This window comes from Myotis daubentonii, chromosome 3 (genome assembly GCF_963259705.1).
Source record: "Myotis daubentonii chromosome 3, mMyoDau2.1, whole genome shotgun sequence".
NCBI lineage: Eukaryota > Metazoa > Chordata > Mammalia > Chiroptera > Vespertilionidae > Myotis > Myotis daubentonii.
Window position 1 is genome coordinate 58,159,056 of NC_081842.1, and position 14,936 is coordinate 58,173,991.

A 14,936-nucleotide genomic window follows, 5' to 3' on the forward strand; every position below is an offset into this window, starting at 1 on the left:
CCCTGGTGGGCTGCTGAGACCCCCCTGGGAGCAGTGGAGTGAGAGAGGGGAGTTGGGAATTGGGAACTGAACCTTGAGAATCACACATTTGGGAGAAGGAGCCAAAGATGAAAGTTAGGGCCGACTGAGAGGTTAGAGGGAACCTGGACGGTGAAATGGCACAGAAATATGTACAGTGGCCAAGATTTTTATGGCACCTTCCTTTACATTATCTGCTTCGAGGCCAAAGGAGGATTTCCAGGGCCCTGTGCTCTGTGGCCACGAGAGGGAAGGAAATGGGGCCAAATCTCTGGTTCCTTCCAGTGCCCTGTGCTCACCCCAAAGAGACAAGGAATCAACTATTCACATCAGATTTTACCTGTTTCAGGTCATTTGGGTTATTTTCTCTAATAACTTTAGGATGACAGGCTTTGTCCGTAAGTAAAAGTTTCAGTGAGACCTAGTAGGCAATGTGGGAGGGGTACAGCTTCTGTTACCAACACAGACACTCAACCTTCACTCCGAAAAATCTCTCCTCCCTAGGAAAGGTAGAAGGAGCAGAGATTGGGTTGAGAGAGCCCCGAGCCAGCCCTGACCTGCTGTTTTCCTTTCCCTCACCCCTACAGGCTTGGTTTGTGCCTGCGGAGTGAGGACAGGTGCCCGGAGGATGAAATGGATGGCGTTCCGGGGCCCAGGCTGGAGTCTGAGCCTGTGTTCCCCCCCTCAGTGCTTCCTCCCCGCTCCCTGTGACACCATGCACAGAAGGCGGCAGATGTTACCGCTCTCACTTCCTTTCAGTAGATTTACAAGCATCCCTTTATGTGCTTGTAAAAATTGGGTGTAAATCCTATTTTAAGAACACAGTGGAACTCATTACTTGGAGAATGCTCTGGAAGACCCTTTGGAGAAGTGAATAATAATCGCCCTTTGGTAAAACTTTTGTGCCAGTGTCATGAATTTCTTTGAAGTGCAGTTCACCTGTGAGCCTTTCCCTCGATCCCCCCTTTGTATTCGGTGGGTCTTCGTTCCCATAGGACACACCACTCGCCTTCCCTGTGCGTGTCCTCTCCCCCCGCCCACCACCTCGGGCTCACACCTCATGCTCACTGACAGCTTCCTCGGCTATAGCTTCTTCTTTCCTCCCCGAGAGTGTGGCCGTGACCTGCCAGCTACTGGGCTTCCTTCTTCAGAAATTCAGGCCCAGATGGGTCTTGGTGACACATGTGAACAACTGGGTGGGAGTGCGGGTGATGGGTGTGGTAGACAGAACAGCCCGCCAAAGGCCTCCATGTCTCTGGAACCTGTAAATATGTCAAGAGATGCTGCCGACGTGATTCTGTGAAGGACGTTGACAGTAATCACCTCAGGTTACTTGGGCGGGCCCAGTGTAACCCCACGGGTCCTTGAGAGCAGAGACCCTTTCCCAGCTGTGATAGAGGCAGTGCTGGGGGCCTGGAGATGGAATGTGGGCGGCCTCCCCAAGCTGGAAGGGCAAGGAAATCAATTCTCCCAGAGCCTCCAGAGAGGAACGCAGTCCTGCTGACACTTTGATTTTAGCCCATTGAGGCCCATGTTGGATTTCTAACCTATAGGACTGTAGGAGAGTAAGTGTGCTGTTTGAAGCCACTAGGCCTGTGGAAATTGGTTACAGCAGCAACAGGAAATGAATACAGCGTCAGGCTCGCTTCAGTCACTGGGCAGGGGCAGGCATGCCCTGGGGGACAGGGAGGGGCTGGCACTGGGCACCACTCTGTAGTGGGAGAAGACCCATGATCTGGGGTGTCAGCAGCACGCCTTCTGGCTCTCCTCAGTCCCCTGGGTTTGAGGAGCTCTTTTTTTAAAAAATTATAATAACATATACATGACATAAAATTTACCATCTTACCCGTTTTTTAGTGTACAGCTCGGTAGTATTGAGTAGATTCACATTGTTGTGCAACCGTCACCACCGTCCGTCTCCAGCACACTTTGCACCTTCTCAGACTGAGACTCTGTACCCAGGAAATAACCACTTTCCATTCTCCCCTCCCCCAGCCCTGGCAACCACCATTCTACCTGCTGTCTCTAAGAATCTGACTGTCTTAGGTCCCTCACTAAGTGGAATTATGCAATACCAGTCCTTTAGTGTCTGGCTTTATTTACTCAGCATAATGTCTTCAAGGTTCATCCACGTTGTAGCGTGAGTCACACTTTCATTCCTTTTTAAGGTTCAAGAATATTCCGTTGCATGGATAGGCCACACTTCGCTCATCCATTCATCCATGGATGGGCATTTGGGTTGCGTCCCTCTTTTGGCTGTTGTGAATAATGCTGCTGTGGACCCATGTGTACAAATATCCTTTCGCGTCCCTGCTTTCATTTATTGGGGTACATACACAGAAGTCATTGCTGGATCATATGGTAATTCTATGTTTAATTTTTTTGGGAACCATCATACTGTTTTACATAGTGGCTGCACCATCTTACCTTCCCTCCAACCCATTTTAACAACATTTTTAAATATGTTTTTATTCACTTTAGAAAGAGAAACATGGATATGAGAAAGAAACATCAGTTGATTGCCTCCTGTATGCACCCAACTAGGGATCGAACCTGTAACCCAGGCATGTGCCCTGACTGGGAATTGAACTGGCGACCTTTTGGTGCATGGGATGACGCTCAACCAACTGAGCCACCTGGCCAGGGCCATTTTAACAATGTGTAAGGGTACAGGTCAGTGGCGTTAAGGGCATTCACACTGTCCTGCAGCCATCAGCACCACCCATCTCTTTAGAAGCTCTTTGAAGAAGAGCAGAACCAGCTCTCCGGTGCCGAGGAGCCATGCTCCAGAGAGTGAGGGGACTAGGCCCTCCCACACGGGTTTATGTTGAGCAAGTGGGTCTGTCACTGAAACCCCAAGAAAGCCCAGGCCGTCAGCTGGATTTGCCGTCTGCTTCTGAGCTGTAGGCATGGTTTCAAAAGCAGTTTCATTTTCTATAGCAATGGACTCTCTGATAGCAGAATGCTTCCACGGAGAGAGCTGGCCCATGGGGAGGAGAAAAAGGAGGCTGCTCTAATGACTAGATAAGCTTGATTTATGTTTGGCAACATCCTTAGCATTTAATTCCAGCAATTAAAGCAGGAAAGCCTCCTTTGTTTTCGTTTTCATTGCAAAAACAATAAAATATTATAGAATGTTTGGAAAACAAAACAAAAAAAAGAAATCCCTACTCATCGTCATACCACCTTAGTGCGACCACCACCAGCACCATTCGTAGCACTTACCTGTGCAAGCCGTAACCTCACGTGTTCCTAAGCTGCGATCCATCACAGCTGCTCTGCAGCTGCTAGGCAGGGTCCTGCTTCCAGCCCATGGTTTCTCCCTCCAGCGTTCTCTTCCCCAGGCTTTTGGTCCCCTTCCTCCACGCGCGTGTCGTCACCTACAAAGTTACCCTCACGAGGTTCCCATTTGCTCATTTTCCCAAGTGATATAAACATTCCCTTTCTATTCTTTTCAGTTCTGACCTTGTGTTGACATATGCTGTTCATAGCAGCAAGTCGGGACTCCATGATTAGAAATACAGAATGGGTGTGGCCGTGCTTTAGAGGTTTCCCCATCTGCAAATGATTGCTGGAGCAGCCTGCGAGCCCCGGCAAGACGCCCACCGGGCCTGTGCTCCTCTCACAGGTGATGTCAAGTAAAGCCATGTTCCTGCGTGGTCTGCTGAGACTGTGCAAGGGGCAGGTCTGGAACCCCACCGCCCCAGTTTGGATCTAGCTTCTATGTGTTTGGCTTTATGCTGGTTACTTAACTGGCCTGTACCTCAGTTTTCCCATCCATAAAATGGGGATGATGACAGTACCTGCCTCACAAAACCCGAACATGCAAATAGACTCAACAGCAGAACAACCGAACAACCGGTTGCTATGACGTGTGCTGACCTGAAAATTCTTTGCTCCTGTGCACCATGGTCCCTCCTGGCACTCGCACCTGCTGCCAGCGCTGGCCCCACTTGCACCTGCTGCTGGCATCGGAGCTACTGCTTGCACCCGCTGCCGATGCCTGGCGCCAGTCCCAATCACTCGGCGCCATCAGTGGGTGCAAGCAGTGGCTGCTGGCCCTGATTGCTCCCGAGGGGTGATTGGGGCAGCAGCCGCCACTCGCACCCACTGATGGCACCAACCCTACTCACACCCACTGCTGGCGCTGGCCCCAATCGCTCTGTGCCATCAGCGGGTGTGAGCGGGGCCAGCGCTGTCAGTGCATGGGAGCTGTGGCGGCAGGAGTGGGCTGCTGGCAGACAGCACCTTGGCGGGAGGGTCTGGGTGGGGATGCGGAGGATGGGTCAAGACCCGCCCCTGTGCCCACCGGTCGTCTCTCGGCCCACAGTTCCTTTCAAGGTGCGTGAATTCATACACTGGGCCCCTACTTTGAAGATAAACAGCATAAATGTAAAGAGCATAGAACACTGCCTGTTGCATAAGAACATGGTCTTTGTTGTTGCTTTTGTTGTTATTTAGTCTTGGTTCTCCCACCAGCTTCCTGCTCAATACTCTCTCCCAGACCTCAGTTTCCTCACCTGTAAAACACAGGGTTGAACCAAATGATCTTTCAGAGCTCGTCTTATTAAGCTTTTGGGGATCACATTTTTACTTTTAATTGCAGTGGGCCAGGGGGGCGGGGGGGACTGCAGGAAAGATTGCCAAACACTGATGTGACAAAGGCACATGACTTTTAGTTTGCTAGGAAATAGACAGAGGAGAGGACCCAGCTGGGCGGGGTCTGGCCAGCCCAGACCTGAGAGCAGAGCTCAGAGGCAGGGAATGAACTTGCCCCTGGGAAAGGGGGTGGGTGGAGGTGGCACCCACACCCTCACCCCCAGGTTCCAGAGCTGGAACGTGCTGGGCAGTCTTTCAGAGCCTCTCTTCCCTCCCCCACCTGGTCCCAACCTTCCCTCTGGGCCCCAGTCGCCCAGATGGTCTAAATGGAAAGAAAAGGGGAAAATCCGTATCCAATCTGCTCTATTCAGAGCAATGGGAAGGAATCTGCATCTCAATTTTATCTTTGTCCTGGGCTTGGCTAAACGTTGCCCCCCAAGTAGTGAGTGATGGGTGGGTGGGAAGATGGCATTCTGGCCCTGGGGGGGGCGGTGAGGGTGAGGGAGGGAGGGGCCCCCACACCGTCCCCTCCCCACTAAGTTGCAGACAGAATACATTCTCTCCTGCTCTTGGTTTTCCCCCTATTTCCTCTTCTTTTCTTTTCCTTCAATTTTTCTCCCCCTTTTCTAGGCAGGCAGCCAAGTGGAGACTTTGAATGGAGGCGGGGAGGGGCGGGGCCCAGGAAGGAGGATCGCTGAGCCCCCTTCCCCAAAGTCCTCAAGGGCTCAAGGGCCAAGCTTGAGGTGGGGACAAAAGGAAGCATCTGGGTCCCTGCCCCCACACCGGCCCGGCTGTCCTCTGGGCTGGGGAGTCTCCCAGGCAGTCGTGCTGTGAGCTGGGCTGGGCTGGACCTCTGGACGCCCCTCTGTCCATCAGCAGCTGATGGAATTTCTCTCTCCAGAGCCGCTCAGGGCCTGGAAAAGCTGCTCCCACACCCCAAACTCACAGGAGGCTCATTTGCAGCAGGAAGTCAGTTTAATAATTTATAGTTCGAAAGCGCTCACCCTGGTCAGGAAGCCAACTCAGGAAACCAAATTAAGCTTCTACGGCTGCTTGGGGAGTTCCTGGAGCCAGGGCTACGGAAGGTGCCAGGAAGGTGCCAGGAGAGCCGGGCCCGTTCTCTCCAGGGAGGACGGTGCATGTCGGGGCCCAGGGCACGGGCTTCTGCAGCCGACAGTCTGGGGTGCAGATCCCTCTGTTCCTAATGGGCACTGGGACCCTGGGCGCCTTCCTCAGCCCCACCCGCCTCTGTTCCTTCCTGTCAGCTGAGCATGGCCATCACAAGGCACTTCTTGGCTTTCTTGCCCCATGGCCACCGGGTCTTGCAGGGAAGGAGCTTAGCCCAGCGCCTGGCACATTCTCAGGACATGGCAGCCGTGTTTGCCAAGCCCCATCTTTAGGGTCAGAGATGGTTCTTTCCTGTCTGATTACAGCCTTTTTATCAGCCAGTAATTTGAGGGCTCAGCTCCCCTACCTGGTCCTCCATCTTTTGCAGTTGGGCTGGTATGTCTTCCACAGGGAGCACTGGGGGCCGAGATCCAGCCGTGCTCCTGGTGTGGGGCTGGGTTCTCTTGGAGGAAGAGGCACCCAATCAATTCTGGTTCTGAGGGTTGCCCTGCAACCCATCCCTCCCACTGTCCGCTGCCCTTTAACTTCCCCAAGCGCAGACCCGCCCCCATCCTTCCACCGCCTTAAACCATCAACGTGTCCTCCTTTTCAGCAGAAGAAAACATCCCAAAGCTTTAGGTTTGCACTAGACTCTCCCATGAGTCGGCCTCAGTCTTCTGTTCCAGACTCATCTCCCTCTAATCTCTGTCCCTTTCTCCAGCCTCCATGGATTATGCGAGGATGGCCCAGGGCCAACCAGGTCTTTGCCTGTGCCCTCATCCGCTGTTCCCTCAGTCTGGAATGCTCTTGTCCTGATGCCTGGGGAAGTTCCCCTTTCTTTTCTTCAAGATTGTATTTGAGTTCTGCCTTCAAGGCGAGGTACCTTAGACCTCCATCCTATTGCATCATCTCCCTGCCCTTGCCCAGGGCAGCTTGCATCTCTCTTCACACCCCTCCCGGTCTGCTGCCTACTCGTCTAGCCCTGCTGCCATCTCCTTTGCAGCCCTGGAGCCTACAGGAGGGCTGGGACCCCTTCTTCATCCTCAGTCTGAGGGATCTGAGGGTTCTCGGTGTGGCAATTCAGCCTTTCCCAGTAGGAAGGCTGGCTTTCTGGCTAGCAGGGGAGGGCACAGTTGTGCAGGGGGAGCCTGCTGGGAGGCCAGTTTGGGTTCATGGGAAATTCAACTCACACACACACACATACACACACACACACACACACACACACACTCTCACACACTCTCTACCCCATGCTCCTCATCCTTTGCCCCAGAGAGAAGAGCAGGAGTTCCTTCCAACAGCTCTGGCCTGGCCCTCTGCCCTTCTCGCTCACGCAGCAATGTCATCCCCTGCCACAGTTTGAGCTAATCCTTCTCCCACTCTCTGTGCTGGGAGAGTGAGCCCTGGAGAAGTCCCAGAGAAGGCGTCCTCCAGGGGGTGCCTGCGTGGGTGTGCATCCTCTCGCACATACATGCACACGCGTTCACATGCCTCCAGGCACCATTAGCATGACCCCATATGGAGGACTACAGGGAATTGGGGCAGCAGCGGGAGAGAAGGCAATAGAAACTCTGGCTGGTGATTTGGGAAAATGCTTTCCTTATCACTGGGGGTTTCCCGAAATAGCAGGAGTCAGCTGGTGCTGTGCCTCCCTTCTTCCAACCCCTGGAGCGAGCATCCTGCAGCTGAGCCAGCGACCGGGTACTGAGACAGGGCCAAGCACAGATTTCCTGTGTCCCCTTATCCGCCCAGACCCAGGCCCCAGGCGGTCATTCTCTCTGCTGTGACACAGTGTTCCTTGGGGAAATGTCTCCTCTCCTCTATTAGACTATAAGCTCCTTGAGGGCAGGGACCAAACTTATTTCATATGGGCATCTCCTCTCCCTCACTTTCCCCATCTATACAGGGCCCAGCACATACCAGGTGTTCAGTAAACATCCAGTGAAGTTTTGTGTAAATGAATGAAAAATGAGCCTGAGACAGACACCCGGTAACTAGTGGAATATTTTACGTATATGAATACATTTATACAAACGTGTTTCATAAAGGACCTCCTCTGTGCCAGACTCCCTTCTGGGTGCATTATGAGCTCTCTCCCTAAGACAGGTGGACTATTAACCTCCTCATTCAGTGATGAAACAGATTTGCACATAGGTCTGGCAGTCCCCCGAGCTCAGAACTTCCACGGCACTCCACACTCCTCGGGAAGGTTGGCTGGCTTCTGCTACGTCCCACCCTCCAGAAGAGACATTCTGGGATTCTTTTAACATCCGATCAGACAAACCTATTAAAAATAGAAATTCTTGTCTGTCTGAGGAGAATTGGCTGTACGTATGAGAACCCAAACTGTAGGGATAGGAATGGTACTTGGCTAGTGATAACTGAGACCTGAAAAGCAAGGGTGTGAACAGAGCAGGAGTGAATGAGTCTCTAGTAATAACAGTAGTAATGACAGCCGACCCTTATACGAGGCCTGTTGAGTGGCAGGTGCTGTTCTAAGCCGGGTAGACAAAATAACTCATTTAATCTTCACAACAACTCTGTGAGGTAGGCGTTATCCCAGGTCCCACATCCTTACCACCCGGCTGTCGGTCACTTAAAGCAGCGCAGGCTAACGCAGCCCCGTCCACCCCACGTGCAGGCCAGGCGGAAAGAAGGCGAGCCCTCTCAGAGTGTTTCCCCCAAAGCCCCACCATGACTTCCTCCGCCCCTCATTGGCCACCCTGTCGGAAAGGCTGGGAATGGCGTTGAGCAGGGCACACTGTCCCGCCCCACAACCAGGCTCCTTCCGGGAGGAGAGGGCAGGAGTGGACGTGAGGAGGCAGTGCTGCATAGGCGGCTCCTGGTCTGACACCACCCACTCGGACGGACTTCAGCAAAACCAGGGGAAACTTCACTACAGGATCCGGGACGGGTTAGCTCATGGCAGTAGGACGTAGTCTGACCTCAGGAAATGGCTGAACTGGGAGTGGAAGGCTATCAGCATCCCTTATACGTTTCTGCTCTGTCGCCTGTCACTGCCTTAAGTCATCTCTGCTCCTGTCCTCAGCCCATGTGACCGGTGGAAGATGGCCACCCCACCTGTCCACATGACATTTTCCTAGATCCTCTGGAAAGACTGACTGGACCCTGGAGGGGAGGAAGGGGGGACCCAAATTGCCATGAGAGGGCATCTGATTGGTCTGTTTTAACCACATGACTATCCTTGATGCAGCAGCTATGATGGGGGGGGGGGGCAGGGTAGGTGTCTATATGAGGTGCCAGGGGCCTTTGACCTGTGGATGGAGGGGGGATAGTTTCCAAAGCTGGGGAATTCTTGGGAGTTGAGAAGTCACTGCTCCCCCTACATCAAGTTATCTAAAAGTCTGCTCAAAAAGTCAGACCCTGGCCCTTGTTGGTGTGCTCAGTGGTTAGAGTGTCGGTCCACACACCGAAGGGTCCCATGCAGGCTTGATTCCCAGTCCAGGGCTCAGACCTGAGTTGCAGTTTCTATCCCTGGCTCTGGTTGGGACAGGTGCTGGAGGCAACCAATCGATGTGTCCCTCTCACATCATCAATGTTTCTGATGTTTCTCTTTCTCTCCCTCCCTCCCACTCTCTCTAAAAAGCAATGGAAAAAAATATCCTCGGATGAGGATTAACAACAACAACAAAAGTCAGTCCCTGTAACACCCTCTGTGATTGGGGGATTAACCACTCTGTTTTCCAGTGTGGCACCCCCTGTTCTGCTGGCGTTTGCAAAGCTGCAAGCCCTGGCTCATTGAGCTGTCCTGACCATTAGCACCCACACTCCAGCCCATGCCTCGCTGCCCGGGTCCTTCTGTCCCTCCTTTGCACCCTTCTTATGGTCTCCGGTCTTCCTTGCCAAAGGCAGACGAGGTCCTGGAAGATGATGGCAAAAGAGGGTGTGTGTGAGCCCCCTGTGGGATTCCTAAGTCATCCCCCAGACCCCCGTTTGCACTCCTAAGGACTGGAATGCCCATCCTGTCTCCTCCCTGACCAGTACCCGTTCTGTCTACTTCTGGGCGACTCTCCCCGGTCTGTGTGTTGTATGCACGTCCATCAGCTGCCCTGGCTCTCTCCTCCTCTCTCTCTCCCCCTCACCTGAGTGGAGGAGACCTGGAATCCAGGTCCTGCCCTCAGACCTCACCCACCCCCATTCACAGCGGTGCGCCTTCCCTTCTCCTCAAACAGAGAAGCACTGTGCTGGAGCCCAGGTGGAGGAAGGAATCTTAATCTAGCAATTATTGATTCAGGAGGGCCTTGGAAGACATAGTTACATAAAAACCATAAGTTATGGAAGTTAGGTACTTTAAGTACCTAAGGGGAGGGAAGGGGCTAAGAATGTGCTCCTAATTCAGGCCCAGAGCTCAGGATCTGGCCACACCAAGGGGCAGGCCTGGGAGCAGTGAGGGTGGTAGTCAGACCTGAGGTGGGAGGCAGGAGGCCTGGGAAGGGAGCAGGGGAAGGGCGAGGGTTCGGAATAATGAGGGGAGGACAGTTGTCCTAATACCTTAGTCAGCGGTTCTCAACCTGTGGGGCGTGACCCCTTTTGGGGGTCAAACGACCCTTTCACAGGGGTCACCTAAGACAATGAGAAAACACATATATAATTACATATTGGTTTTGTGATTAATCACTAATCTTTAATTATGTTCAATTTGTAACAATGAAAATACATCCTGCATATCAGATATTTACATTACAATTCATAACAGTAGCAAAATTACAGTTATGAAGTAGCAACGAAAATAATTGTATGGTTGGGGGTCACCACAACATGAGGAACTGTATGAAAGAGTTGCGGCATTAGGAAGGTTGAGAACCACTGCCTTAGATGTTCTGAGCAGCTGAGAGGAAAAGCCCAGCTAAGGTCAGATGATATTTGCATATGCGTTGAATATCACCAATTAGGTGTTGTAACCCCAAGGAAACAGATGGCGAAAATTGGGACGAGGGAAGGCAGTTTAATAAAAGAAGGGTTTACCAAGCTGTGGGGAGGGATCCAGAGCCACATGGGAGTGCTCACCGTGGGTCTCCGGGGCTGGTGAGTGGGCTGGTGAGGAGGCGGTGGTACCCCTGGGTGTGAGGGGGGAGGGAGGGAGGGGATGATTACTGAAACCTGGAGGCACAGAAGCCAGTACCAGGGTTCTGACAGGAGCGCACTCTGCCGCCTCCTCCCTCTACCCTCCCTCCTCCTATGTCCTGCCAGTGCCCTCCCCCCACCATTGGTCAAACAGAGGGAAGGGGTCCCTGGATGCTGCTCAGGCACAGAGCAGGAAGGAGGAGAGAGAGTTGAGGGACAGGTAGAAGGCATCTAGCACAGGGGTCAAAGGGCAAAAGGAAATACCTCCAGGGCATCAGAAGAGTTCTCACTAAAGGGTGCTCACTGTCTGCCAGGCACTGTTCCAGGCCCTTTAAAGATAGTAATTCCTTTAATACTTACATCTGTGGAGGGAGCTGATTTTGCCCCTGGGAGCAGGATGGGGCAGAGTAAGGGAGAAGGGGGCACTCCTGGGCACACACATTGTGTGGTCATGGGCTATCCCCTTGAAGCCTTGCAGCAAGGCAAGGAGGGTGTTAGCCATGTCACACACAAGTGAGGAAGCTTAGGCCTGGAAGAACCCATCCTACTGTGATTTTCCAGACCTGGGTGAGGTAGTGGCAGTAGAAAGGGAGAGAGAGGAGGGGTCGGGAGCAAAGGCTCTTAGAGAGGGACGGAACCCTAGGGGCCTAGTCTCAGCGAGGCTGGCAGAATCCCCTTGGGGTCACTCACCTGGGGGCTCCAGGCCGCCACCCCAGTGGAAGTGATTCTGATTGGTTCCCCCATGCACCCCCTGGAAAATCCTGGGTTAATTTAACCTTTCATTTCACAGATGAGGAAAGTGACACCAGGAGGTCACGCAGTGAGAGGCCTGAGGCCCGGGAGCCTGGTGACACAGTGGATGGCCTCTGAGGAGAGCTGGGAGCTGGTTCAGATGGTGTAAGGGAGGCCGCAGGGGAGCTATCCAGCCTCCCTCTTAGAAGGTTTAGGGAACCAAAACTAGTTTTTAAAAAGGATTAATTTTTAATAGACTAGGTAATATTAGACATATTTATTATTCAAAAATGAAAATAATGTAAAAGGTTTATATTGAGAAGGCCAGATCACGATTTTGCTATTTATAGGTAACCATTTTTTATTGGTTTGATTTTTTTCAGTGTATGTTAATGCTAAGATAAGGAAATAGAAATATATATTCTTGTCTCTACCCTCTTTTTACACAAAAGGTGGCATGCTATTACCCTGTTGTGCACCTTGCTTTTTTTGACTTAATATCCCTGGAGAGTTCTCCATATTAAAATCTAGAGAAAACCTCATTCTTTTCCAGAGCTGCACAGTATCCCATTACAAAGATCCAGGTACTGGGTTGTTACCCGTCTTTTCTTACTTCACAGAATGCCACCGGAATTATCGTGTGCCTCCCTGACTTTGCAGATGTGCAGGTGCCTCTGTAGTCTATTTTGCTTCTCGATAACCTGTGATGAAGAAACAGGTTTTACTTATCAATTTACAGCCTGTGGCAGGGGGATGATCATGTAAAATGTGATAAACGTGAATCCCTAGGGAAGTGAATTTGAAAAAACAAAACAAAACACAAACAACCTGCAAAATAAAAGCCCAAATATTTTGTTATTAGATCCAATAGACATAAAAGTATTCTGTCAGCCCTGACCGGTTTGGCTCAGTGGATAGAGCGTCAGCCTGTGGACTCAAGAGTCCCAGGTTCGATTCCAGTCAAGGGCATGTACCTTGGTTGCGGGCATATGCCCTGTAGGGGGTGTGCAGAAGGCAGCTGATTGATGTTTCTCTCTCATCGATGTTTCTAACTCTCTATCCCTCTCCCTACCTCTCTGCAAAAAATCAATAAAATATAAATTTAAAAAAAGTATTCTCTCAAATAACTATGCAGGTTTTTAAACACTTACTCTCCAATGTCTGCATTAATCTTGCCACAGAGTCATCAGAGTGCATACTGGCCTGTGCACCATACTCTGAGTAGCACTGATCTAGACTCCCACGATTAGGTCAAAGGGTAAGCGCCTCTGTTGTTTTGCCAGATGCCCCGCCACGGCTGTGCCATTTTGCACACCCACCAGCAGTACATGAGTGCGCCTCCTTTCCCACAGCCTCACCAACAGTGGTCTAACTTGGATTTTTGCTAAACCAATAGGTGAGCAGAGGTATCTTAGGCTAAGTTTTTATTTGCATTGCTCTTATTATGAATGAGAATAAGTGTCATTCATGTTTTTAAGCACAGTTTGCATTTATATTCATTTTCTACTGGACTGTTGGTTTTTCTCTTCTTGATTCCCAGGAGTTATTTACATAGCAGGAATATTAGCCCCTTTGTCTGTGATATGAATTGCAGATATTTTTTCCAGTTTGTTATTTGATTTTGCTTAACATTGTTTTTTGAGGGGGTAGGGGGAAAGAGAGGCATGCAGAAGTTTGTGGGTTTTTATGTAGTTAAATATTTTCTATACTAACTTCTGGATTTTGAGTCATGGTTCTCCACTCCAAGGTTATAAAGATTACTGCCCACATTTTCTTCTAGTATTTTGTTGGTTTTATTCTTAGCATGTAATCTTTTATCCAGTTGGAATTTTTCCTAGTATAAGGTGTAAGTTATGGGCCCAAATTTATCTTTTTATAACTGGCTATTCATTCGTCCTAGCTCCATTTATTAAAGTCCCTAAGATACCACTTTTATCATTAAAACAAATTTTAAGCCATTTGGGATCATAATAGGAAAAGCTCTATAATTTGTCAGTTCTGTGTAGAATACCATTCCAAGGGAAATTAGCTTTCAAGCTATGATCTATAACTTTGTATTTCTAGAGCAGAATAAACTCTAAGTAACATAAATTTATTTAAACAAACAAAAACCAAAACTGTGGGGCCACTGACATCCACGAGGAATGTCGGAGAAGTGGGCCTTGCCGAGGGAGCACGTGGTGAGCCTGAATGTTTGCCTTGCAGGTCCTCCCCGGCCTGCCTGCCTGCCGCTGGGAGCTGGGACCCAGCGGGGCCCACCATGGTGCTCCCCGGACCCCTGGCTGCCACCCTGTTGCCGCCCAGCCTCGCGCTGCTGGTCTTCCACCTCTCCAGCTCCCAGGATGTCACCAGCGATCTCGGCCGTGAGCAGCAGCTGTGCGCCCTGAGGGAACACCCCACCGTGGCCTTTGCAGGTGAGAGACGCTGTACATGCGCAAGTCTACAGCTCTTCCTGCAATGACATGTCTGAAGGACTCAGTCTCACCTAGGATTCAGATGCGTAAGGACAGCAGCCGTGGGCGGGATGGGTCTGACTTTAGTCTCCAGACAATGTGTCCAGGCCCTTCTCTCATATTTACCTGGGAGGCGGGGCCTTCCTTTGCTGGAGGAAGAGGTGTGGACCCCCTGGGTGGGCTGCCGAGGGCTGGTGGGTCTCTCAGCTCTGGCTCTTCTGGAAGCCTGAGCTCTGCTTCTTGGCTTTTCTGGGGGGAAGACGAGGATGACTCACTCCTTGGAAGTGCCTCGTGATCTCTGCACAGCCTCCTTCTGCTCTAAGACGGCTGCAGGGATGCCCGTCTTTGGGGTCCTCGGAACCCCCTGGGAAAGGGGCCCCGGTGACGGGTAACTCCTTTGGTCTGTCAAGGGAGGGCATGGGGGCGTCTAGCTGAAGTGTTTCCCAAGCTGGGATGTGTGAATCGCTGGGCATATTCTGAGGGTCTATCAGTTTTCACTAAGTTTCTAAAATTAGTACATACGTTTGATGATCATCTAAAAACAAAGCAAAAACATAAATACTGGAGCTTCCTGGATGTTCTCCCCTGACCTGGGAGCCAGGGTGGGGGACCCTGGTGGTGTTACATCACATCAATACTTCAGATCCATTGCCTCGCGGGAACTCACACTGATATCGTCTCAGGGGTCCCCAGATCCTTAAGTCTGATAAACACCTATCCCGTCTCCCCTTCATTATAACCCTGGCTGGGAGGCAGGGCAAGGCCACCACCCCTTTTGACAGATGCGGGCCGAGGTGCAGAGGGTTGGGGAGACTTGTCAGAGCCTCCTGACTCGGCCCAGGCAGAGTGATGGAGCGCTCCACCCCCCGGTGCCAGGCAGGAGGAGCAGTCCGTCCTCTGGGATGCTACAGCCCGTCAGGAGGGGCAAGATGGAAACCAGCG

The 14,936-nt window shown here is 51.5% G+C and overlaps 1 protein-coding gene across 1 annotated transcript in view; it reads left to right on the forward strand.

Annotated features, from left to right (window-relative positions):
* SEMA5B (semaphorin 5B) overlaps positions 1–14,936 on the forward strand; it is a 115,942-nt gene that overhangs the window by 63,776 nt on the left and 37,230 nt on the right. Inside the window, exon 2 of the mRNA XM_059687648.1 lies at positions 13,747–13,955. Coding sequence (XP_059543631.1) covers positions 13,802–13,955 — 154 coding nt within the window. The 5' untranslated portion in view covers positions 13,747–13,801. The remainder of the gene's footprint in view (positions 1–13,746; positions 13,956–14,936) is intronic.